Source organism: Ochotona curzoniae, unplaced genomic scaffold, assembly GCF_017591425.1.
Source record: "Ochotona curzoniae isolate NIBS_2020 unplaced genomic scaffold, NIBS_Ocur_1.0 contig_883, whole genome shotgun sequence".
Lineage (NCBI taxonomy): Eukaryota > Metazoa > Chordata > Mammalia > Lagomorpha > Ochotonidae > Ochotona > Ochotona curzoniae.
This window is the reverse complement of record NW_024466599.1, coordinates 34,806,405-34,833,884: the sequence shown is the minus strand read 5'-3', so window position 1 is coordinate 34,833,884 and position 27,480 is coordinate 34,806,405. Positions and strand designations below refer to the sequence as shown.

The 27,480-nt window shown below is 35.5% G+C and overlaps 1 protein-coding gene across 5 annotated transcripts in view; it reads right to left on the bottom strand.

The window, feature by feature from the left end:
• The window catches only part of EXOC6B (exocyst complex component 6B), a 498,452-nt gene that overhangs the window by 266,984 nt on the left and 203,988 nt on the right, over positions 1–27,480 (bottom strand). For all 5 annotated transcript variants that reach the window (XM_040993234.1, XM_040993232.1, XM_040993230.1 and 2 more), the window contains exon 8: positions 26,274–26,342. In XM_040993234.1, coding sequence (XP_040849168.1) covers positions 26,274–26,342 — 69 coding nt within the window. The remainder of the gene's footprint in view (positions 1–26,273; positions 26,343–27,480) is intronic.

Genomic DNA, 27,480 nt, shown 5'->3' with positions numbered 1-27,480 from the left:
TTTAAAAAAAAGACAAACTTTGAATTCAAGAATAGGTAAAATTGTCATATGGAACCTCAGATGTTCATAAAAATAGGCAAAATGTCAATACAGTGGAAAATTACAAGTTAAATGAAATTTTGTTGTTTTTACTTAAATTTTGATATGACAACTAAAGATTTACGGAGTTGTACACATAGGTTGTAGCACAAATCAAAGGTTCTTTCCAGGGATTTCCTTGTGGCATAGCAGGTAAGTCTCTGCCTGTGGCACTAGCTTCCTATATGGATGCTGGTTCCTGTGATAGCAGGGAGACAAATTTGGGGTAGAACAGCTAACAGCCTGGGAACAGAAGAGGATGATGGCACAAGAAACCTGGGCCCTAACCACTCATGTAAGATACCCAGATAAACCTCCTGCTCCTGGCTTGCGTGTTACCCAACCCCAACCAATGATGGAAGCTCTTTCGTTTCTGTACATTCCTCTCTCTGAATCTCTGATTTTCAGATAAATAAATATATTAATCTTACTTAAAAAGTTATTTCTTTTACACAGCTGAATGTTAGTACATGACATGATGTAGCACAATGTGACTATTCACCTGTTAAAGAACATTTATATCATTTACAATATTGACCATGAACATGAAATATCTTGACTTTTATGTACCCATTAGGTGATTTTTACCCATCAGTGTTTTATAGTTTTAATCATATGAATTCTGTGGATTGTTTTAATATTTACACTTAAGAATTTCTTTTTACATTTTGTTTGAAAGAGACAGATGGGACAAAGAGGTTTTCCTCTCCAAATGTCATCAACTGAAAATTCATGCGATGTTTCTCCTGTGGACGGTCAGAATATAATACCTGAGCTATCCCCACTGTCTCCCAGAGTGTACATAGGTAGGAAGCTAGAGTCAGAAGCCTGGCTAAGTATGAAATACAAACACTACCAATAGGATATGAAAACATCTTAACCAGCACCTTAACAACAAGGACAAATGTCCACCTCAATTATTTGTAGTTTTATTTGAAAGGTAGATTTATAGAGACTGAAGATAGAGAAGGAAAGATCTTCCATCTTCTGGTTCACCTGCCAAATGGAAGAGAGCCAATCTGAAAGCAGCAACCAGGAGTTTCTTTCAGGTCTCCCACACTGGTGCAGGGTCCCAGGACATGGTCAGCGACCACTGCTTTCTTAGGCCATCAGCAGAAGAGCCGCATCAGAAGCAGGGCAGCCAGGATGTGAATCGGCACCCATCTGGGATGCCAATACTTGCAGATGAAGGATTAGCCTGTTGAGCCATGATGCTGGCCTCAATCTTTTCACTAAAGAACCATAAGTAGTATATTTTTACTTTTGGTATCTACAAGTTCACTGCTAGAAGAGAGGAATGCAATTTTTTCTTTTTTCTTGTTTTTGGTAACCTACCACACTCTGCTGTACTTATTTATTCATACTTAGTGATCTGACCTGAATTCTTTGGGATTTTCAACAAAGACAATCTTATTGTTTCCAAATGGGGACAACTATGCCTTTTAAAAAGATTTGCTTGGGATTTTTGGTTTTGTTTTGTTTTTGAGTTGGATTTTTTTTTTTGAAAGGTAGAGTATGAGAGAGAAAATTTCATCTGCTGGTTCACTTCTCAAATGGTTGCAATGGCTTGGACTGGGTCAGACCAAAGTCAAGAGCCAGCACCGTCTAACTCTCCCACATGGATACAGGGCCCCTCATTATTTTGCTTTGCCAGGTGCTTCAGCAGTTAGTTGGATAAGAAGTGGAGCAAATGAGACTTGAACAAGTGCCTACATGAGACGCTGGCATCGCAGATTATAGTTTGGACCTCTTTATCAAAATACTGGCCCCAGTTTTATGTCTTATTTTGAAACATTTATGCTCTCCTTGTCTTACTGCACAGTGTGCAACTTTTCAGCATTACATTGAATATGAGCAATGAGAACAGATACTGCTGTTTTGTTCCTGGTCTTAGGAAGGAAACATGATCTGTCGCCTTTAGTAAAACCCTAGTATTAGGTGTTTCACATTTGCCCTTTACCATTGTGAGAATGTATTGCTTAAGAAATCATAAATGAGTTTAACATTTATCAAATAATTTTGCTGTGATTCTAATAAGTTGTAGATTTACTGACATAACTTTTGGGTTTTGGTCATATATGTCATTTATAAACTGCTCAAGCCCACATAATATTTTGAAAGAAATGTTGTACAAAAATTCATGAGAGTGTTCATCTATAGTTTTCTTGTTTATGCTAGTTTTTCTATAAGGCTACTATAAGCCTTTTAATCAGAAAGTGCTTCCTCCACTCCTATTTTCTCTAACACACTTATATAGGTGTGTTACTAATTTTTCTATAAATGTTAAGTAGAATTCACTAATAAAATCATCTAAGTCTAGAACTTTTATGGAGGAGCTTATAACTTGTCAATTCAGTTTCTTTCATAGTCAAAGGTTTATTTAAATTATTGAAATTCACTGGACCAACTGTGATTGTTAATAAGCTGATTAACAACATAGAAGTTGTCAAATTTCTCTCCAGAGGTTTTTTACAATTTGGTATCTATGAAGTCTATAGTGACACCTCCATTTTATTCCTAGTATAGGTAATTTATTTACTTTGTTGTTATTACTCAGGTAGAGACTTAACTATTTTATGTCTTTAAAAGATAGAAAATCTTTGAGTTTCTCTGTATTTTTATATCTTCAGTTATATTGACTTCAGCTCTTGCAATTTTTTTCTTTCATTCTGTTTGGTTTGGGGTTATTTGGCTTTCTTTTTCAAGGTTTTTGAGGTAAAGCTTATTTTGAAACTTTTTCTTAATGTAAAAACTTTACAATTAACACTGTGTCCCCCATTTTTAAAACTTTTATTCAATGTAAATTATAATTTTGCTTTCTTTGAAACTTCCTTTTCAACACACATGTCTTTGAGTGTGGCATAAAGGCTCCCATCCTGAAACCAAGAAGAAATCCTGAGAACAAAATATGAAACAAAAGATTCCATAGGACTATAAAAGATTTTAGGAGCAATTCACGTGAAGATCTAGACTTGAACAGCAGATGATCCAGGCAGCTCAACGAAGCTTATTTATACCAACAGTTAATGCAGGAAGTCAGTATTGTGGTGTAGCAAGTCAAGCCACTGAGAAACTTGTGCCTCATCTGAACACAAGCGTCCTGGATGTTCTGCTTCTCATGCCTGGGAAAGAAGTGGAACCCCAGCCACCCACACAGGAAGTTCCTGGCTTCAGGACTGACCTGGCCCAATCTTGGCCATTGTGGCTGTTTGAAGAGTGAACCAGGCAGTGGACGTTTCAATCCCTCCTCCCTCTTCATCTCTCTCTTTGTCCCCTTCCCTTTTCTTCTCTCTGTAACTATCTTTTAAATCAATACATCTTTTTAATAAAATGGAAGAAGAGGCAAGGCTTTACACATTTATAAATGAGGAGGAATCTGGAGGTTGGAACATGTAAGGAGTTGGCCACTTATGCATCTTGCTAAGATTTCTTAAATTTTATTGCTTCAAAGTGTTACCAGTTGGGCTAATAGGTAGTCAGTTTCCTAAAAGGAGAGTGAAGTGGGTTGGGGGTGAAAGACTGAAGATGTGATACTATGGTGTGCTGTTACACAAGTATATAGAGATGTGTTACTCAGTTTCAAAGTATTTCTAGATTATCCACTGCTATTTCTGCTGTGGATTCCTGGATTGCTGAGGTATGTTGGGATTCCAAACTTCTTAAGGTCTATTTTATAACTTAGTAAACATTTTGTGGATACTTGGAATAATATGCACAAATCTGGCTGCTGAATACAGTCCTGTATAAATGTCAATTTACCATTTGTTGCTTGAAGCTGTTGAGTTATTTTATATTCTTGCCGATTCCCTCCCTAGATGTTCAATCAACTGTTAGAAGTTCTTAGGTCTTCAAATTAATAGTGAATTTGTAAATTCTTCTTCCAGTTTAGTCAATTTTTGCAGCTATCATTTAGGGTATATTCATTTCGCATTCAATATCTTTTTGATGAGTTGATCCCCTCATTTTATAATATGCCAGTTACCACCAATCATCTTCTCTGTTTTAATATCTACTTCATTTGAAACAAATGTAGACAATTCTCCTTTTCCATGATCAATGCAGATATATTTTTGCCCATCCTTTACTTCCAAACTGCTTATATCATCAATTTGAAGTGACTTTCTGATGGATAACATACAATTAAACCATTATTCTTAGAATTTGGTAAAAAAAATAATAATAATAATAATAAAAAGCACTCACATTCTTTTCTGTAAGTAGTTATTCACTCACATTCTTTTCTGTAAGTAGTTATTACTTTTGTGAGGAGTCTGTATTCCCAATGAACTAGGGTCTCTATTTTCTACTTGTTAAATTTCTCATTCAGTGAAGTGCTAATTTTTTTTAAAAAGATTTATTTTTATTGGAAAGGCGGATATACAGAAAGGAGAGACAGAGAGGAAGATCTTCCATCCGATGATTCACTCCCCAAGTGAGCGCAACGGCCGATGCTATGTCGATCCGAAGCCAGGAGCCTCTTCCGGGTCTCCCACGCGGGTGCAGGGTCCCAAAGCTTTGGGCCATCCTCGACTGTTCTCCCAGGCCACAGGCAGGGAGCTGGAAGGGAAGCGGGGCTGCCGGGATTAGAACCGGCGCCCACATGGGATCCTGGGTGTGCAAGGCGAGGACCTTAACCACTTGCACCACCGCGCCGGGCCCGTGAAGTGCTAATTTTTACTGTAGTGTAAGCCTAGAGTATGTTAACTAAGCAGATTTAAAAAAAAAGATAGCAGGCGGAACAACAGGATAGGAAGATGGAAAATGAGGCTGGAGTGGAATGTCACTGGGTTTTTTGAATTATATCTAATCTGTTAAATATTAATTAAAATTCAGAGAAAAATTTTTAAAAAACATAAGTTAGGAAGAAATATGTGAAATCTGAACAACTGAAAAAACTTGGGGGCCCGGCGCAATAGCGTAGTGGTTAGAGTGCTTGTCTTGAGTGCACCAGGATCCCATATGGGTGCCGGTTCTAATCCCAGCTGCCCTGCTTCCCATCCAGCTCCCTGCTTGTAGCTTGGGAAAGCAGTTGAGGATGGCCCAAAGCTTTGGGACCCTGCACCCATGTGGGAGATCCAGAAAAGGCTCCTAGCTTCGGATCGGCTCAGCTCCAGCCGTTGTGGCTGCTTGGAGAGTGAAACATCGGATGGAAGATCTTCCTTTCTGTTTCTTCTCTCTGTATATCTGCCTTTCCAATAAAAATCAATTAAAAAAAAGAACTTGGGTTCAGATTCTACTAGGATCTGTAGTACCTCAATAACCTCATCTGCAAAATGCAATTATTCATATATGCTTGTTGTTATGAAGTTTAAATAAGACAGTGCATGCCAGTCACATAGTATGGTACCTAGTGTTTAGTAAAATAGTATCCACTGTCATTATCATGAATTCCAACGTTATAATATTAAGTAATCAATACTTAATATGTGGACACAAAAGCACTAAATGGTGAGTCTAGTGACATGAACAGGTATTTATGATATGGTGTATTAAAGGAGAAAGACAAGTTATAAAGACAAGTTATAAAGAAATATATTATAAATAATCTGGTATCTTCACGTTTTTCTATTTTATCTTAAAGTTCCTTTTTCTTAAGTAAACAAGAAGCTAACAAAAGCATCTATATCAAAGGCATTACGATATCTACTGACCAATCTCAAGTTACAAAGAGCCACGAGCAGACAATAATGAAATGATTGGTATAGAAACTGCTAGTTGCCAAGATACATAAGACAAGAACAGAAAAAATGCTTTCTTAGAAGCAGAAAAGTAGGATTAAAGATGCTTTCTACACTATGCTTATAGTTAACAGAGCTAGAGTGGACAGGGCTGCTACTCAGTGTTCTGGTGTAACTAAGATGATCAAATACTCTGCTGACCCTATCACTCACTATTGTGATGATTTCCCCTATAAATAAATACCAAGCATGAAATTCTAGGATCACTGAAAATGATAACTTCACGCATCAGAAAACACACTGCATAGTGAAAACTTTCAACAAAAGCTCTTTTTGAAAGAGCTAAACAAGTATCCCATATTTTCCCTTAGGAGAGTAGTAAAGCTGTGCTGGAAAGGGGAAATTTTTGCTCTTTTCTGAATGGGAGGGCCCAAATTTAGCCTGATCCTGGAACAAACTGCAGAATAACCTGGCATTAAGAAGGGCTATTTGGCAACTCTAGGAAGGATGATCTACTCCAAGACTAGTCCAGAATGAGTTTGGCTCTGTCTGACTTAGGGCTGGCAAAGATCCTTTTAAAACAGCAGCATTAGCACCTGCCCCACCCTCCTGATTTTCCCAACCCAGGTCTAGAATGAAGAGCAGACAGCATAGGGTAATTTCTAGTTAAAAATAAACCCTTAGGATGATCTTTAGAGAACTAACCCAGCAAGGCTGAAATTTTACATGGCAGTTGCAGAACCCTGACAGGCTCAAGAGACTTGTATGACGACACTAACACATTATTAGAGTTCCTCATAAGGCAACACTCCCAAATTTTAGAGCAAACTATTAAACACACTGCAATCATCATCTCTCTACCCAGTCATTTATCTAAGCCAAAACCAATGTACATTACGTGCCTACTTTCGCCACGTTCACGCATCTGATTTCCAACTCTTCCCAGTATTAAAAACTAGCACATACTGTGTGGTTTTTCTAGAAACTACCAAAAGTGGTATTTTAATTACAAATATTATAAACATGCCTTTCTCTGTGAATCTCAGACATAATTGATGTAAGACAACACAAAGTATCATAGTTTTACTAATGCCTTCAGATAAAAAAAAAAACCTTTTTATTAACTATAGAGCATCTGCCCCCATAACTGAAGCACCAATGATACAATATAGTAAGAGGAAGTTTCACATACAAGTCAGAAGATCAAGCTTGGATCAAGCTTGGATTCTTGCCATTCATTGACTCTGTGACCCACTGAGTAAAATGATATATTTTCACTATATAGTTGGTAAAACAAAGTTTGCTTAAAAACCCTGATAAAAATTAAGATGTAGGGATTGGCCAGTGATTGCTACACTCTAGGAAGCAAGAAAAGAGAAACAGATGGAGGTTGGATAAAGGATGCCAAAACACAGTCAGCAAGAAGTACTAGGTTGTACTGTCAATTACTACTGTCTATACCCTCCATGTTGTGATATACATAAACAGAAGAATGATGGACATGTGACTGTTGCTGAAGAACTATGTCATTGTTATAATCTAGGGGGAACCAGTGGTGGAGGGGGAGGTCAGGGAGGGGCAATGGGAGAGGACGGTTAAAGGGGAAATCCCTAAGTCTAAGGAACTTTAGCATGATAAATTTTTTTTAATTAAAAAATAATAGGTTTTAGGATTCCAAAGTATAGTGCGACTATGTTAATTCACAAAAATGTATTCTACATATTAATGAAACACTAAGGAAGAATAGCTGGAAGGCTCCAAACTCGGAAGAATTTGCAAATATGGAGATACATATCTGATTTGAACAAATGCAGCAGACATGTGTTAGAAAACCTACTATGGCCAAAAGAGTGTATCAGAGTTATATATTGAACCCAATACAGTAGCCTAAACACTAAAGTCCTTGTCTTGCATGTGCCAGAATCCCATATGAGTGCCAGTTTATATCCTAACTGCTCCACTTCCTATCCAGCTCCATGCTTGTGGCCTAGGAAAGCAACTGAGGATGACCCAAAGCCTTGGGACCCTGCACTAACGTGAGAGACCTGGGAGAAGCTCCTGGCTCCTGGCTTCAGACCAGCTCAGCTCCTGCCACTGTGCTAGGGAGTGAACAAGAGGACAGAAGATCTTTTTCTCTGTGTATCCACTATGTGAACCTGACTTTCCACTAAAAAAGTAAATAAATAAGTCTTTTTTTAAAGTTATATATTAATCAAAGATTAAAATTTACTGTCCAAGTACTTGGGGCCCTGCACCCATGTAAGAGACCCAACTGAGCCTAACGGCTTCACCCTCAACCAGCCCTGGCCATCGTGGCCATTTGGAAAGTGAGCCATCTTCAGGAAAATCTCTCTCTCCCTCTCTCTTTCTGCCTTTCTAATAAATAAAATAACTCAAAGAAAAAAGGGGAGAGATTGCTCAGGTAATTATATGCACTAATACAGATCTGTGAGCACCTGTGTTAAACAAATACAATGATAACCACAAACATGAACCACAATACAAGTTTAAATGTTCTAATCATCTTGGGAAGAAAAAGAGCTAAAAACACATGTTATTAATCAATATGCAATAAATATGAAAAAATACTGAAATATCTTATTGTGTTTTGGTGCATAGCCTTTGAACTCTGTTGTCTCTTCTAGCACATCTCAATTTACTCTGATCAATTTCAGGTGCTCAAAAATGGCATGTGGCTAGTGGCTACTGTATTGGACATTATGAGCTCAAATCACCCAGAACAGATTTCCTATCCAGGGGCAAAAGGATGTAACATGTGCTCTGCACATGTAAGAATGCAATAAATACTTACTGAATAGATGAATAAACAAAGTGAATTAGGTAAAACAAAATTCTGAAGCAACAAAAACAGTATAAGCTGGGACCTGGTGCTGTAGCCTAGTGGCTAAAACCTTGCCTTACATGCACTGGGATCCCATGTGGGTGCCATTTCATGTCCCGGGTGCTCCACTTCCCATCCAGCTCCCTGGTTGTAGTCAGGGAAACCAGTCCAGGATGGCCCAAAGCCTTGGGACCCTGTCCACATGGGAGACCCGGAAGAGGCTGCTGGCTCCCAGTTTAATATTACTCAGCTCCAGCGATTGCAGCTATTTGGGGAGTGAACCAGCAGATGAAAGATCTTTCTCTCTGTTATCTCCTTCTCTCTATATATCTGCCTTGACAATAAAAATAAATAAATATTTTTTTTAAATTACAAGGCATCAAAGAGAATTTGCATGTGGAATTCTCTGTAATAAATACCTGTTGCTGGCTATTGATTGCTGTAATTCTTAAGTTATAAGAACAAAACTCCACATTTGAACCTCTGCAGGGGGAATAGGCGTCAAATGAAATAATGACTCTAGGTCATGGCCAGAGGAGCCAGTGAAATATATCAATGCCTCACTAACCTCAAGTATCATTTTTCTATCAATGGGATAAGCTCAAAAAAAAAAAAAAAATCTAAATCACCAGAACACATGACTATCCACAAAACTAAAGCAAAATGCTGCCCTCAAACCCGGAGTCGTGCTAGACCTCCAGCTGACAAAACAGCCTGCCCAGCACTGCTGGATTGGCTAGGAGAGCAAAGAAAAAGGAAAAAAAAGTAAGGGGGAGGGGAGCATCTAGCATACTTCTTCTGCCCTGTTATTTCTACTCCCCACGATGCCAGGACCTTTGTGAGCAGGCAAGGGGGTTAGGAAGAGAGAACTCGATCTCTGCAGTCCAGGCTGCTTCACATTTTTCAGAAATTACTGCATGTTGAAACAATGGGATATTTGTCAAAGTACAACTTGATCACCAGAATTCATCTGTTTTTCATAACCACATTTGACCTAAACTGTGCTGACTAAACAAGGTGGCTTGTGTTTCATAGTCTGGAAAATGTGGCTCCCAACATCGTTTTTAGACTGCACTAAAACCTCTGGTCCCTGGACTACAGCTTCTCAGGAACTAAGTGCATTCAGATTGGGCCAAGGATGATGTCTGCTGGCTTCCAATCACAGACTTTCACTTTCAACTCATTCTTGGGTAGATTTCTCACTTTTTAGAGGTATTTATAAGGAGAGAGAGAGGAAACTACAAATTATATTCTTTCCTTTTTGTGGGCTATAGGCATACATAAAAATTTGTATCTATAGAGACACATATTAACTTCTTGTTTAGAAACATATCATTGATATATTTATATTTAGGTACTTTTCACCCAACTGTTATTAATATTTCACTCCTTATAATTTGCTCCGCTACAAAATAATTTTCTGTATAAAGTTGTCCTCAAGTATTCAAACATAATAGATTCCAGAACCCTTTTTATATATTGAAACCCAAGGACATTCGGGTTCCTTACATAAATTCATGTAGTATATGTATGTAGCTTATATATTGTTTTCCTATATACTTAAAGTCATCTCTTGATTACTACTAATAAGTAATACAATATAAATGTAAGGAAACCAGCTCTTTTGGTGCATTCTACAAAGAATAAAAATGACAATAAAGTCTGAATATAATCAATGCAGACAAATTTCATTTCTAGTATTATTCAGTCCACTGAGCAGACACAGTTGAATTTATGGATGCAGAACTCAGATACACAGGGTTGGCTGTGTATATTATTTTGTTTAATGCCTAAAAGTGTGAGATATATGTCAGATCTTAGTCCTGAAAGTACTACTATGCATTTTCTGAGAATAAGAGTAGTGTCATATAACCACAAGACAGCCAATTTAGAAAATTTAAAATTTGTACCAACTATTACCCGTAATAATATTGTCAGTCACCCCAAAAATGTCCCTCACAGCATCCTAAAGTGGAGGCTTTAATCGAGAACAGGAACTGGCAAAGCCTCACCAATCAGTCAAAGCTATAAAATTATCCATTTTGTTGATAAAGTTTTATTAGAATATAATCACATTCATGTTGTTCTTCGGTGCTTTTGACATTTAGTGGTAAAGCTGAGTGGTAGATACAGAGACTCGATGAGCCTGAAAAGCCTAAAATATTTACTATCAGGACCTCTATAGGAAAGCCTTAATTATGAATTCAGAGAAAGACAATGCAATTACCTTTAGCTGTCAATTCTTGTTAGTTTCCTTTAATCTGAAAAACTGTTTCCATATTTATTTTAATCTTTTATGACCAATATTCCTAAAAGAAATGCTTCTTTCTTTTTTACTAGAATGTTCTCTATTTGCAGTAATGGTTCCCCATTAATTACATTCAGGTGATGCACTCCAGATGGGAAGAGTACTACCTAAATACTGCTGTGTAGAAATCAAGACATCTCACTTAGAGGACAAAAGGTCATCACAGCCTCAATTGTAATTTTGATCACCTTAATTTTGAGCACCACCTGAAGATGGTGTCCATGTTATCATAACACCTTAGTTTTTTTTAAAGAACAATTTTAGATTCATAAAAATTTTTATAGGAGGCTATCAAGATTTCTCAAATATCCTCTGCCTTAACATATGCCAGCTTCCTGCATTACCAACATCACCTACCAATCACTATTTTTCTTTTTTTATTAATAAGAAATCTTGGAAAGGCACTTTAAGGCTACACTAATAAGGGCGAGCATTATAGCACAGTGAGTTAAGCCACTAATTACAGTGCTAGAATCCCATTTTAAAGAATTGGTCAATGTTCTGGTAACTCCACTTCCAATCCAGCTCCTTGAAAATGAAGAAGGCAGTGGAGAATGGTTCAAGTATTTGAGTCCCTGCCACTCACATAGGAGACCAGATGCAGTTGCGGGTTCCTGGCTCTGACCCGTTCCAGCTCCAGCAGTTGAGGCTATTTGGAAGTGAATTAACAGAAAGATCGATCTCTCTTTTTTATTCTCTCTCCCCTTCCTTCATCCGCTTGCCTCCTTTTCAAATGAGAAAACTAAATCTTATATTTTAAAAAAAACAAACATTTTATTCATATATTGTAAAATATTCTAATATTCTAAAACATGCAACTGTTCTAAAAGATACTCTTTGTGGAACTGCTATTTATTTAATGACCCTTGTCCAATAAATCCTTATTGGACAAAATTATAAAATAAAGAATCATGAAGGGCTGACAGTTTACCCATTGCAAACGAACAAATTAGCATACTAGCTTTATGAATACTAGCAAAAAGGACAATGCTCTTAGATCACAAGCAAAAAATACCTATCAATCCCATCAATGACAACAGAGTGTCTGCATTTCACCATACCACTTCCCAGAGTCCCAAATTTCCAGATGACAATGGGCACGTGTACAGGTGATTCTTGTACATACTGACTTGCACTGTAGGTGAGGAAACCTATCCACAGGAAATCCAAAATCCCAATCGAAAGACATCATCCCCACCATCCGAAGCTGCAGGTCTGGAACACAGTTAAGCTTCTACAGGCAAGACATACAGACTTGAAGATCAACTATGGAGAACTGCCTGGCAATACTCTCCTCTAGTTATATGTACATGTACTCATTCATATATCTCTTTCATTAACAGTAAGTATTGAAAATAGTAAGCTTATATAAACCTCTACTTTTTTTAAACCCATCTACTTTATTATTTCATGAAAGAAATTATAATTCTGAACAGCACAGAAAATCTAGAAAGACAATAGATCAAATGCAATTACAATTAAGGAAAACGGCCTCAATGCCTTTGGGGGGAAAAAAAAGAAACTTGAGTAATTATTTTTAAAAACTCACAAGCAGACCTTTTAGGCCACATATGCCTACAACCAACCTGCTTTGAGCCATTCACTCTCAGTGACATGACTTGGAGTTAAAAGGGGAAAAAAAATAAACTTGGCAAACAGATAAGCTTGTTTTTCATAAAAGGAAAGAAACAGCTCTTGCTGTTTAGGAAAGCAAGCCCTATCCTTTTCCCTACAATATCTACAGTCACCAGGCCTCCTCACAGACAACCAGGGCAAAACTGTGGACAAAGCTGCCATGTAAAAAAATGAGAGTACTGAATGGCTAACCTATGCACCAAAAGCAACTCTGAAAGAGAAAAGACTTTCTAGAAATGAACTAAAATTAGGTAGGAGGCTTTGCCACCCCCAAGCCCTAACCCCAATCGTTGTCAAAAGAAATCAGGCCCAATTCCTGATTAGAAGAAGAAAAGCCAAGGCTAAGTTTATTTATTTATCTATTTATATTTATTTATCTACTTATCTATTATGAACTATATTAAGCTGCAATATAAAATACTGACTAAATTAATTAGCACTTATGAAATGCTCAGAATAGGTCATATATGGTGTAATAAATCCTGATGCTTTGATGATTATAGACAACTGCTGGAGGAGAAAACAAAGAAAATTTATAACCAGTTTTTGGTTCTGATCCACTCTCAGACTTTAGGTGAGTAGTCTAAGAATTCTGGTTCTCTTTTGTAAAAACAGATGGCTAAACAAAAGGATGTACAGGGTGCCATAGTGGTATAGTGCAGTAAGCTGCTATGGACATTGCCTGCATCCCATATGGAAACTGATTAAATACCATTATACAGCACATCCAATCCAATCTACAGCTAATGTGACTGGGAAAAGCAGCAGAGGTGGACCCAGTACCCATATAGGAGATCTGGAAGAAGCTCCTGACTCCTGGCTTTGGCCTGATCCAGCCACAGACATTGCAATCATCAGGGGAGTAAAGTAATGGATGTAAGACCCTCTCTCCATTTCACCCTGTCTATAACTCTTCCTTTCAAGTAAATAAAAATTAATCTTTAAAAAGGGAGGGATAAGCAAAATTTCTGCTCCCATAACAATTCAAAATTTTTAATCTCTAGATTTTTTTTTAAATAAAAAAACATCGACTGGGGGTATGAGTAAGTGTATTTGGTAGAAATGCTTCTTCAAGCTGTGTGTGTGTATAAATTTTATAATCATAGATAAAAAGTGAGAATGAAAACTACAATATTCCCTTTTCAAATGAGAATCTTGAGGTCAGGATTTGGTTTACTGATTTGTTCTTAATCTTTTAAAACAAAATACTGTGATGGTAAGCTTATATGTAATTCAGTTTTTTTATTTTAGCTGTTTTCAAAATTATAAAATAATTTTGCATGTTTGCTACTTCTTCCTCAATCAACAGATATATGTTCACCTAGGCATAGCTTTTTGTATTTTGGCACCCCAAACCTTTTTGTCTGAAATACGTATCTTGTGTTCATCTTACAGAACTAAAAACAAAAGCTATGTGCAAAAGGCAGAAGTCTAGAAGAATCCAGTCTTGGATGACAGTATAAAGGCACCATACCAACACTAAGCTACTTACATCCAGAAATACTGTCATATTTAAAAAAAAAAAAAACAAACCTCTATATTTGTTTAGGTCATTACAGTGGGTTCTGATTATAAGTTAAAATGTTGTTGCAAAAGTCACTACCAAACATCATAAATGACCTCCAGCTATGCCTGCCACCCATTTCTAGTGAGAACATTTTGGCATATGTAGCTTACGTAACTGTCTGAATGGCCTAACTCCCTTGAGAAAATAGGAAATTCCTTTTAACCCCTATATGACCTCTTGTTGTTTAAGTCACCAGACTCTGACTACAGTTATTAACATGATACTCAAAAACTAATAGGACAATGTATTAAGCTACGTATCCAGGATATAAATCATTTAAGGCAAGCACAAGAAAGAAAATTTAAATCTAAACAAGCTTGGCTATTGCAAACTAGGTTGTATAAATAGAAAAAATAAAAAGTACCAGAGATCTGCTGGATCTATGTGAATGACAGGAAACTATAATCCCAAGATCTTCCAAATGGGAGAAATGCAGTGTAATAGAAGAGCACTGGGAAAAAATAAGCAGATGAGAAAGATGCTTGAGGAAGGAGAGCTGCCCATGCACCGGCATCATCATCATGAGAGTTCAAAGGGGTGCAGGCACAGCCCAGACAGGGAGCAGGAAAGAGCTGAGAGGCTGTGCCAAGGACAAAATATGGAGGGCGACATGACCACATTCAGAAATTTACTGAATTCTGAGAATAATGAGAAACCAACCAAAATATGTTATGCACAAACTTTATAAAATCAAAACTACGAACAATGACTGCTGGGTACTATTTGGAAGATCATTTCTTGTTTATTTGTCAGAGCTGTAAAAAAAATCATATTATCATGATATCTAAAATTGCTTACGTGAGTGAGATATTAGTGCTTAAAAAAATAAGCATACTTAGGAAGTTTAATCACCCCAAAACAAACATTTTGAAAAATGCATGCAAACATGTCTAAAAAACTTAAAAAAAAAAAAAAAAGACTGCATTCTTTTCCTCCTCTTGTTTTATGCAAGGCCAAACGATACATACGTATGTCCAGGGGTAATAAGGTCACCAGGTTAAAAGAGCATTATGACAATTATAAGAAGTTAGATTACAGCTACTACAAACCAGGGCCCATTAGCCCATACTGCAGGAAAGTTATCACTATAAATGGCTTTTCCTGTGTCCTTATCAATGCAGCGCACAAAGTATCTCACCCTCAGCGTTTTTCTATGATCTATGCAGTGTTTCTGCCTATCTAACCCGACCAGGCACCAGTGAGTCAGTGAAACTAAAAGGCAGTGAGATATGGCAAGAGAGCGATGAGACAACCTGTTAAGTATCAGAAATCAACTAGAAGCTACCAAATATTTCAGGGCAAAACTTTCTACACTGAAAAAGAATCTCTAAAGAAAATGCTTAAGATGCTTTTATTGCCCACCAGTACTCAGGTTCACCATGGAAACAAACCAGAAAGCTCCTAACTTTCTCAATGGTACTCATCTTTAGTTGGCTGCCCAAAGATACAATTAGCACTCATCTCAGATCGTCTAAGAAATGAAATGAATGTCTTCACAGGGAAAATAAATTCTACTTAAAACACAAATTCTAAAAATCATCAAGACCAATGTGAGAAATATTAAAGTCACCTGAAGTTCTTAACAAATTTCAAGTACATAAACATCTCAATTCTTCTCTAAAACCAATGCTAAAGACTTGAAAATGGGACCTACTTACTTCAAATTATTATTGGCAGGAAAAAAAATTTTCCATTAAATTTCAATGCTCTTTTCCTGCTTCCCAAAGAAAACTTATAAAAGAATGACAGATATTTAAAAACAAAAAAGTCCTATTCAGGTCTCTTATAAAACAGCTTTTCTTTAGACTCAATAAATTATGAACTTTTTCAGAGCAAAGTGTACTGATCATCTTCATATCCCTTAGTGCATTAGGACATGGTGGCTTAAATAAAAATGAACAAGCTTTGGTTGTGGTTTACTTTATTTGTAAAGCTCCTCAACATAAACTTAATACACTAAAGAGAACTTGAAAAGCCCAAGAGGACAACACAGAATACAGACATTAAAGACAATTGAAACAAGCAATCCCATCGTTTATATATTTACTTTTCAAGTGATGAGACAATGTGCCCTAGAAATAAAGCTCCAGGAGCAAGTTGAAGACTACGTGGATCATTAAACTCTCCTGCAATGTTGGAATTCTACAGGCAAGGTTTCTAATTGCTCTTCACAGACAAAATAAGTGCTTTTTCCCTCAACTCACAACAAACAAGAAATATCAAATAACAATTTACTTACAAGAGGAAAGCACCTAGATTGTGCATACAGGCATAGACCCTTTGCCTTGATTTCTAGCACAGGCATAGTAAATGATCTCACTTATGTTTATTCTGAAATCAGTATTTAAATATTCATTTAGCTACCAGTGGAAAATTCAGAGTTTAAACAATTCATTCTTTCTGCAATTATCAATAGTTTCAACTGTCAGGACAGCTCTCATAAAACACAGGAGTCTATGGGAAGCATATGAATTCTAAACAAACTTAAAAGCTAGTCACAGCTCTGTTTATTAAAATGCATGCCTAGATCAATGGTTAGTGAGAAGCAGTAGCAAATAACTGATACGGATGATCGTTGGGTAGGTTTTTTTTTTTCCATTTGCCAATCTACATCTAAAGATCAATACACAACATAACTGCTACATTACTTTTTGTTTTAAAAAAATTACTTTCTTGAAAACAAACTATCATAACAAACATAAACAAAAATTCTCCATATTTACTTTATACCTGTGTCATAAATAAATAAATTTATGTTTTATGCAAGGCCAAACAATACGTACGTATGCCCAGGGGTAATAAGGTCACCAGGTTAAAAGAGCATTATGACAATTATAAGAAGTTAGATTACAGCTACTACAAACCAGGGCCCATAAATAAATAAATAAATAAATTCTTGCTAGTAAAGCAAGAATTATCTGGTTATTGGATAGTACTAATGATCCTTCTGAGTAAAATGCAGTCATAAATCCTAAACAGTCTTCATTCCGATGACAAGAAAGCAGCTATTTCGTAGCATGATTCAGAGCAGCCAGGGAAACACATTCTGCTACCTAATATGTAATTAAGCTACCAATTAATACAGTTACATTTGTAAATCACTATGATATTGTAATGTTAGATGAAACCCAAGATGATATTATTACAAATATAAACAACAGCTATTCAAATTACACTGTTCAATAGGATCATAAGACCTAACCGTGAACATGCTACAAGTAATTCTTCTTTTCTCTTTAATTGAAAGGTTTAACAATATCTGAGACTGTTTGTTGTCTATTTCCCAAGTGCATTAATACAATAACCAAATGCCATTAAAGCTCTTTAATTTCATTAAGATGCTACCTTAACACTTCAGAAAACCCACCACTTAGAATACGAATCTGTTCCTGCTCCCATTCTCCAAACCCTTTCTTTACTATTATCTACAGCTACACAACTGTGGTTTCTGTAGCTTCTCTCAGTACAGACATACCAGCAGAAATCCTCAGATTAAGAGTGGAAGAAACATGTTCCAGGAAGATTACTGCCCACCCTACTCTATTCCATCCTCTGCCCCTCAGCAGCCATGAAGGACTGTTACCAGACTGTTAGTAAACAACAGCTCCACTGCTGATTCACTTCTCCCAAAGACAGCCATGTCCTTAAAAAGAAATATTGGCAATAGCAAGCAAGTATTCAATATTCAGAAAACAAAAACAACTACTTTTGTTAAGGGGGTCTATTACTAACAAACATTTTTCATAATTGTTTCTAAATCTTTGTTCTGGATCATTCTAACTAGAAAAATTCCAGAGACATATCTATCTATTACCTATCTATTTAGCTGCTAAAACTAACTTATTCCTAAAGGGGGTGGGGTGGGAGGGGAGACATAATCTTAGGGAAAGAAAAAAACAGGTCACAGCTTGCCATGCATAATGGCTATTCACAGATTAGATTTATGACTCTGAAATAGGGTCACTTCGAAATATGCTTTTAAATTTAGATTTTGGCAAGACTTTCAAATCCAAGAGAAAGACAAGGTGGTACAGAGTTCTGGGGAGATTTACAAAAGAAGGTACCCAAATGAAACTGGCATAAGCTATTCTGGGGCATAGGTTTGCAGTTATCAGCTACCTGAAACCTGACTTAACCTATACTTGTGTTTAAAAGAATGATTCTTCATGGGACTCAGGACAAGTTCAGGAAACTGGGGAAGCCTCTAAAATTCTATGCAAAATATCACATTCAAGTACATGAATGCATTTGTTTTCTGAGGAAAGTGGTCAAAGCTTTCATCAAATTCTCATAGGTCCCTTGCACAAGAAAACATAAGAGAAATACTTCACTAGCTAAGGTCTTAATAATGATGACAACATCCCATTAGATCCTGGGCTGCCTCACAGCGTTGGATACAATTGAGCTTATTACATTTTATGGAACATTGAGGACTTAGAGTTTACTACAAATGCAGAGAGAAGAAGTCTTCAAAAAGTTCATGGAAATACATTTATGAAAAATTATGCGTGGGTTTCAAAAATATTTACACCAAAATAAACATCTTTTAAGACAACTTTTCCAAGAATTTTCTAAAGTATCCTCATATTGTTAGCATCATTACCCCTAAATCAAAGATGTTGGAAATCTTTAAATTTTTATTATAGTGTTACACAAATGTGCAAAAGCACCTCACAGGTGTGCACTTACATCAGCATTATACTGATCTTGAAATTGAAATTATTAATGAACAAATACTGCAAATCACCGGAGACAAAGATACCAAGAAGACACAGTCAAAAAGGAGATCCACAAACTACAGTTGTAATTATATTTACTGGTTAGCTCTTGTAGTCTCTAAAACTGACGCCAAGGCTGCTCGCTTTGGAGAACACACAGACCCTAGCAGTGATAGAAGAATGGGTAAGCAATGAACTTTGAGAAGATTCAGAAAATTGTCTCAGTGTATGAAGAAGCTTAAAGTACATACAAATTTCTGTCCATATAGATGGCAGATGATACTGCATTAATAACATTTTTAAGAATCTACAAGGCAAACTAGTTTGTCTTTATTAGATAGTCCATCTGCCTTTTCACCAACCATTACAGTATATAAAAGAATTCAGATATTATTATTCACATTTACTTAATAATAGATGTTTCATTTTATGCTTTTCCTTATTTCTTATTCCTTCTTTAATGGCTACACTACCTACTTCATTTCTTATCTTTAACTTACTCATCTCTAAACTATATGTGAAGATTCAAACCACTAAGGATTATTTCAAACCATTCTATAAAATATACCTACAGTTGTCCCACACACTTCCACTGCATTATTATATCAAGAAACAAAGAGTCAATTAACCACTATCTGACCCTTGTTCACTTTCTTTCCTCCCCTCCCCCTGCCAAAGTTTGCCCTTCCTGCCAAAGTTCAGCACTTCCTAGAAAAGTCTCACTGCCTGTTTGATATTGTACTTCACTTTAGTCACCAAAGGAAGAATTTACAGGTGCTTGGCCCCATCTATAAGACCATGACCGAAATCTGACCTCCTGTTACAATACGTGAACTCCTGCCCTACTGATAAGGCTGGCAGATATAAGTAGGATTTTTCAAATAATCCTTTGGGAATTTATAAGCAGCACAGTCATAAAAAGGGGGTGAATGGAAGGTCGGTTTCACTAAAAATAATAAATATTGCCATGTTTATTCAAAGTGTGCCTTGTTATCCTCCAGGCCAAAAGTTCAGATAAACACTATTGTAAATGACAAAATATTAGAACTTTTTGTTACTTATGTTATGATCCTTCCGTTGGACATCAATAGAATTGTTTTCCCTTGTGTAAGTACCAGCCCTGATATTGTACAACACTGCCTGAGACTAGAATACTGGATTCATTTGCAGGTCAAAAGGAGGCTAGTTATCTTTCAAAATCAAAAACAAACATTTATTGGGTATTAAATACTACTAATACTAAGTGCTAGGGATTATATTAAAAAAATAGATAAATGTGATACCTGCCCTAAAAGAGCTTACAATCTATTGAGGAAAAAGAATACATCTGGAATATGATGATGTAATATAGTAAGTATTAATGATATACATTGGATTCTATAAAAGTGTAAAAGAGGAAGAGTTCTCTGAGCTCAACCTGGAATAACAGGAAAGTGTATGGAAGACATATATAATAATATATGTAGGAATATCAGGCAGAAGGGCTAACACGAAGAAAGAATGAGAAGCATAAAATGGCATGGCACATTCCAAGACCCAGATGATTTCACTGTATTAAAATAAGGTGGCAAGTAGCAAAAAATACAGCTGGTAGAACATGCAAATTACTCCATATTTTTACATAATATGCAGTCTTCCATACCTCTGCATTTTTTTCTATAGATAACCAATCGAAGAATTCAAGTAAAAACATGCACATATATTTCAGACTATCATAAATACAGAAAGGGCTGAATTAAAGGTTTAACATATTAAAGTAGAAACATCAGACAGACTATTCCTAGTAATTCTGATGAAAATGTGAATGTGGGTAAATAATTGTAGAAGAAGGGAGAATAACATGGAGTAAAACGGAATTTAAAAGGCAAAGTTTTGAGATCTCCATATTGGGCTGTAAAAAATTTCAGTTTTTGGATGGTGATTATAGAGATGATAATTACCCAAAATGACTAAAAAATCAGAAGAAGAAAATTAAATAGGGAGAAAGCAAAAGACAATGGATTCATTTTAACATGTACAGCAAAACAGTTGATATCATCTATGGAATATCTAAAGTTTAGGGCATACAGATAACCACATACACTAAAATTTAAGCCTCCAGGAAAAGCTTGGAATGAAGAAACAGATTTGGAAGCCATTAGCACTTCCAAAAGAAGTGTAGAGGCTATCATTTATAAAGGCAAAAACCCAAATATTACAAATAGGACAGATGCAGAGTCCTGGGAACCGAGGAATACAAGCAGCAGCAAAGTGCACACACTATGCAGAAGCACATAGTGTAAAACAAGACAAACGGAACGGAAAACAAGTTAAAGGTCAAGTAAGATTGAGATTCAAGGTTGTAACATGAAGAATATATTGGGTTGATGACAAGTGAGAGTGAAAAAGGGGAAAGCATTGGAATGAGAGAGAACGTATGACTTATTTTCTCCTTGATCCTCATTATCCCTTTCCCCAAACCTCTGCCCTTAAGTCCTAACATTATTATTAAGTATATTAAATAACTACATCATTTTGATATTAAAAATAAAACTTTAATTATAAATATATGCATGAAGTCATCTGTTTCAAATTAGTGTCCTGAAAATAAGGAAACACAAAAGTGACAAATTATAATTCTTCCAGCCCTCAAAAACTCTGAAGAGTCACCACTATAAGATATACATGCTCTGACACTTACAGTAGCAAAGTAGATATGTGAGCAATTATTCAAAATTCTTAAACATAAGCATATATTTCATAGAACAGAATGAGCTGTACCATTTCAAAAGTAGGAAACACTGTGAATGAAAAAGAAACCTGTTTCTTCCATATAAACCATGCTCAACAAACAACTGTTTATGAAGATTTATGAAGATCAACTATTTCATCATCATGGAACAACACTATGTAGAATTTATTTTTAAATGAGAAATGTAAGGTCCTCTTGTTTTTCTAGAGCCTTATGATCTCTAATTACCAATGTATTCTATATTCCACACAATTTGCCAGGACCATGAAGTCTTTCTACCTTCAGAATGTATGATTTTCAAATGTAAAATTAGCATGTCGATGACAGAAGAGAATCCCTACATACATTTATACTTTACTCCATACACTTTTTAAAACATCAATACTGTGTCTGTCCATCAACATTAGATATATGTTGGACAATGGTCATTTATTAAATGGCAATGATGTGTCAGACACTCAGGCATTCTTTATTCAATAAGTGTAACTACTCTCAGCAGGTAATTATTGTACCATTTTATCTATGGCTGGCTTACAGTTTGTAAATATGCAATTAAATTACTTCAACACACTTATGGCTGGCTTACTAGAGTTCCCATGTCAAGTTAATTTGTGATATTTTCACATAATAAAATCTAAATACAGCTTATAAAAACTAAAATAAATACAGTGATATAATATATCACCATCATAATCATTTAAAGAATATAAATCCCCTTGTGGCACAGTGTTATCATCTTAAAGCATAGGTTTTTGACTTATGTACGTATCCTTTCTTCTTCAAAAGTAATTCAAAGAGAAGTGAAATCAAAGAACTGTTCATTGATAAAGTAACTGAAAAATAAGAATTGAATCAACATATGTTCAAGCAGAAATACGACTTTCTTAGCTTTTATTTATTTCTCTAGTTATTCATTTATTTATTTGCTGAGTAGCCACAATACACAAAGTATTGCTGGCGTAGACAATATAACTTGAAACAAACAAAAAATTCTTTACTTCCATAGATTTTTATTTGATTTTTCTATTTTGATTATAAAGTTTACCTTGAGGCAATGTGAATAAATATGAGTTTTTCTCTAAGCGTCGAACTGATAAATAATTGTGAGATTCTACATCCATACTTACTACTGAAGAGACTAAACAAAATTATAAAGCACAGAAGGATAAGGAGTAAAGAAAGAAGACAGAAAAATTTTCATAAACACTCAATTTTCAAAGGGACATATAAGTTCTATCTTACATAAGTCACTTCATAAAAGAGAAAAAAGGGATAGATGCTCAATTCTTTAGAATGAGGCTAAAGCAACATTTAACTTTAAAGTCTTATAAGAGCAACACACAAAAAGACACAGGCTTGTGTTAATTCTGACCACATAAGGAAGTATCAAAAAATATATAAAGCAACAATTAAAAGGTCTTAAATTTCACAGAATGCTACAATTGTAGTAATACATATTCATTAAATGAATCTGAAGAATGATTTAATGTCAGAAAATATAGCAATTAAATTTGCCATGTTTTAATTAAAGGATAAATTCACAGGATTATATTAATATATGTGTACAACCAATAAAACTCAACAATCATTTTCACGTTTTAAGTATCAAAAATCTAGCAACAGTCAGATTTAAAACTTGGCAAAACCTACTATAAACATAAACATCAGGCAACTAAAACACTTCCTATAAATCCTTTTCAAAATTAGACTTGAAAATCTACTACTACAAAATAAAACTGAGCGTGGTTGATACAGTAAGATAGTAAAAGAACACTGTGATATATGGATAAAAAGAAAAAAGACAACGTAGCATACAATATGGCTGACTATATAGCCTATCCTAAATCAAAAAACACTGCTATAACTAAGAGGATTTAAAACCAACTTACACGTACAACAATTTCTCTTAATATCAGCAATAACTAACTTGAAAATAGAAATTGTCACAAAAACTGTCACTATGATGGTAACAAAGAATGCTTAAGATCGCTAACATTGGGTCTTAACTGGTTCCACTAGATCATTTCAAAGACCTTATCCAGGGCAAGCATTTGGCACAATGGCTAAGATGTTGCTTAGGACACAGCATCACCACCAGAGTGCACGGATCTGAGTTCTGGAACCGCACCTCTGGAGACAGCAGGTGACAGCTCAACTAGTTGTGCCCCTAGCACCAACATGTGAAACTTCCATTAAATTCTGAGCTTCTGGCTTCAACTTGACCAACTGTTGAAGGCATTTGAAGAAAAATTCTTACAGTCTCAGTATCTCTGCCTTTCAAACAAAATGAAAATAAACAAATATACCTAAAAACAAATAAACAAAAAATAAAACCAAAAAAATAAACTTTTCAAGGGAAAAATGATATTATTTTTTCATGACTAGGATGACTCAACTTTATTAAGGAGCTATTGTTCCCAAAACTTGTCTGTAATTCAATAAAATTTTTTATTTCTAAACTTAAGCTGATTCAAAAGTTTATGGTATGGAAATGGTCTATGAACAATTAAGGCAATTTAAGAGAAGAGAAATAAAAAGAAACTACTTTTATCATATATATTTAGAAACATTTAAAAAGCAAATATAAAATAAAACAGAGCTATGAAAAAGTCATCATACAAACTAAAATGCAGTCAATGACAAAGGTAATAATAGAATTAATGGCTGATATAAGATTATGACATAGCTGATGAAATTGGTAAAGCTGGGGCCTGGCACAGTGGCCTAGCAGGGAAAGCCCTCACCTTAAATGCATCAGGATCCGAAATGGGTGCCGGTTCTAATCCCAGCAGCCCCACTTCCCAGCCAGGTCTTTGCTTGTGGCCTGAGAGGGCAGCTGAAGACAGCCCAAAGCCTTAGGACCCTGCACCCATGTGGGAGACCTAGAAAGAAGCTCCTGGCTCCTGGCTGTGGATCAGCTCCAGCAACTGCGCTCACTTGGGGAGTGAATCATTTGATGGAAGATCTTCCTCTCTGTCTCTCCTCCTATTTCTGACCTTGCAATCAAAATAAATAAATTTTAAGAAAAAAAATTGGTAAAGTTGAACACATCACAAGGAAAAACTACAGCTATATCTGTGCCTCATACAACATACAACAGTGTGTCTCAAACAAATGAAGAGAAAAATGCACATCATAATGGCCTTGAGATTGAGAGCAATATTTTTAAAACATGGCTCTAAAAATGCTAAAAGTGGTAGACTTGATTATATAACAAGGATTTTTATTTCATGAAAAAAATCATACAATTTAAAATCTGGTGAAATTTTGAGGGGAAAAAGATAGTGGGATCATACACTGTCAATATATATAATTTATGCAAATTCTAAAACATCTATTTCCAGTTTAGAAGATAAAGAAAACAAAAGAAACCTAATACAAATATTTGGCAAAGATTAAAAACAGGCATTTTATGTAAGTAAACTCTGAATGATTAGTAAGTCTATGAAGAGAGACAGAATTGTAACCAGTAAAGCAACACAAACTAAAATAAAGAAATGCCATTCAAAATCACTAGCTAGAATTATAAATTAATCTACCCAAGAATTCTGTGCTTCAGAACTATATCTTATGATCCAATAATTCTACTCCTGGTTATCAAAAATTATACATACAGCCATTAGTGAATACCACCTGTTACAGGGGAATGCTAGAGATATTTAAGTGTTGATGACTAAAATGATTATTAAAACGAGCAAATAAAAACCACCAATTATGATGCAGTAGTGGGGGAAGAAAAATGATACCAAAATACAGACACTAACAGGACAAGGCTAAATAAAAGTCTAAGAAGTATAGCCAGAGACACCACAGAATACCAAGTCACCACATTCCTTCCACAGGCAGACATATCCAGAACCACATATTAAACATATTAAAACTAGCATCCATGGAGCTGTGGGAAAAGTGAGTTCATGCGTAGCAATAAATGGAAAAAAGATACTGAAGTAAAATGGACTAGAGCCTTGGTGAAATGATAACAGAATGTCATAACCTGAGGTGTAAATGATTTATTACATTTCCAATATTTGAGATTGGAATAGAATTGTCTACCTATTTTATGCATCAATTGACATTTGCACTCACCTTTGTATAAAAAGGCACATCTATTGGAGAGAGAGGAGAGAAGAAAGGAAAAAGAGAAAAGGAGGAAGAGAATCTGAATACAAAGTAGGAGGATGAAAGAGAAAAAAGGAATTTTTTTTCTAAAACTAATGGAGATTACCACAAAATTTTCCTGATCGTAACATCCACAGACCATGTTCTAAAGTGTCTAGAGGAACAACAAAGTACAACTATGTTAAATATGTAAAGAAATAAAATGAGCAAAGATGTGCAGACATAGGTTAACACTCATAGATACTTCCTTTTTCCATGTGTGTTCTATGACAAAAGGAATCATTATCAGGAATAATACAGTAAATAGCTTCCACAAATATTATTTTAATATGTAAAGCTAAGATTTTTTATTTAAACAATACTTTTTTGAATTTAAAAGAGAAATCTGAATAATTGTGAATATTTATAATTCGCTGATGACTGACAGATACATAACCATGTTATACAGCAAACAAAAGACAAAAAAAAATCACAAGAACTAATTATCTTTTATAATTGCCTCTCATCTTTCTTAATAATAAATTTTAAAAGCTATTAAAATGAGAAAGTGGAATTTTGAATTCAATATCCATGTTTACTGGAAACAGGAAGACTCACCAGGACAGTATATATATGTAGACATCGATAAACAGGAGAGAAATCCACCAAATCTTGGGCCCCAGGTACCTGCAAATGTAAAATCAACAGAACAGACTTCAGAAAAAGACATTTCAGAGCAACTAAATTCATTCAATACTACTCAAATATTAAAAAAAAAAAAGCTATAGCTTCTAAATAGTAAATACTTTATTGTTTTACTCTAGAAGTAATACATTGTGAGCATACACACCAAGGCTGGGACAAACGCCACAAGAGTGGAAGCAGGTGATATGCCCTTGCATTCGCCTTCAGAGAAATACCTTGCTTCTTATACCTCTAAAGGGAAAACAATGTGTGGGAATGTGACTTTGAAGCTTTTCTTCTAAAATACTTGGTAACTTACATTGAAATTTAAGTCTCATACATAAAAAAAAATTTCAATACCAAAACTTGTCATTCAAGGAATGAAACATTTTGCCAACCAACATCTGAAAGGTTAAAGAATTAGGGAATAAGACAGCATGCAATCAACAAACTGAAGGAAAAGAAGGAAGGAAAGAAAGACTATTAAAAAAAAAAAAGATCACAAAAGGAAAAGCCAAACCTAGAAGTAATCAGCAGATTATAAAGTGGATAATATAGTTAATGAAATCTAGATGTCAAAGGAGAAAGTAAAAGAAAAAATCCCTAAAGTAAGGATTGGAGTCTAGACTAGTGTTTCAACTGATTTGCCATCTGATTTGATAATGAGTAAGCCACAATTCACTATGGTCTAGATTTTCTCGACTTAAAAACAGAAGGATATCAGTTGACATAGACAAGGAAAAAAGGAGACAGCTAGAGCATATGGTTAGCCTAGAGGCTAACACCTGGTTCCCAGGTAAGACAGAATTTCTTCCTGCACCAGCTCTGGACTCTACCTTTTGGATAATGCAGACCCTCAAATAATTAGGTTAAAATTCTCCTGGAGGGAGATCTAGTTTGTATTCCCAACACCCAGCTCTGGATCCAGCACAAACCCAGCCTTGAATGGCTTGGGAAGAGTGAATCTCAAAAATGAAAATGCTATCTATCTCTGACTCTCAAATAGATTTCTAGTATTTTAAATTTGTATAAAGACAAAAAGTGTTGGTTCACATGTTTGACTCTTCTGTTCATATGCTTCACACTCAAAAGGGCAAAGATTAATAAGTCTCTATATACCTAAGTACATCGCTGTGCAGTA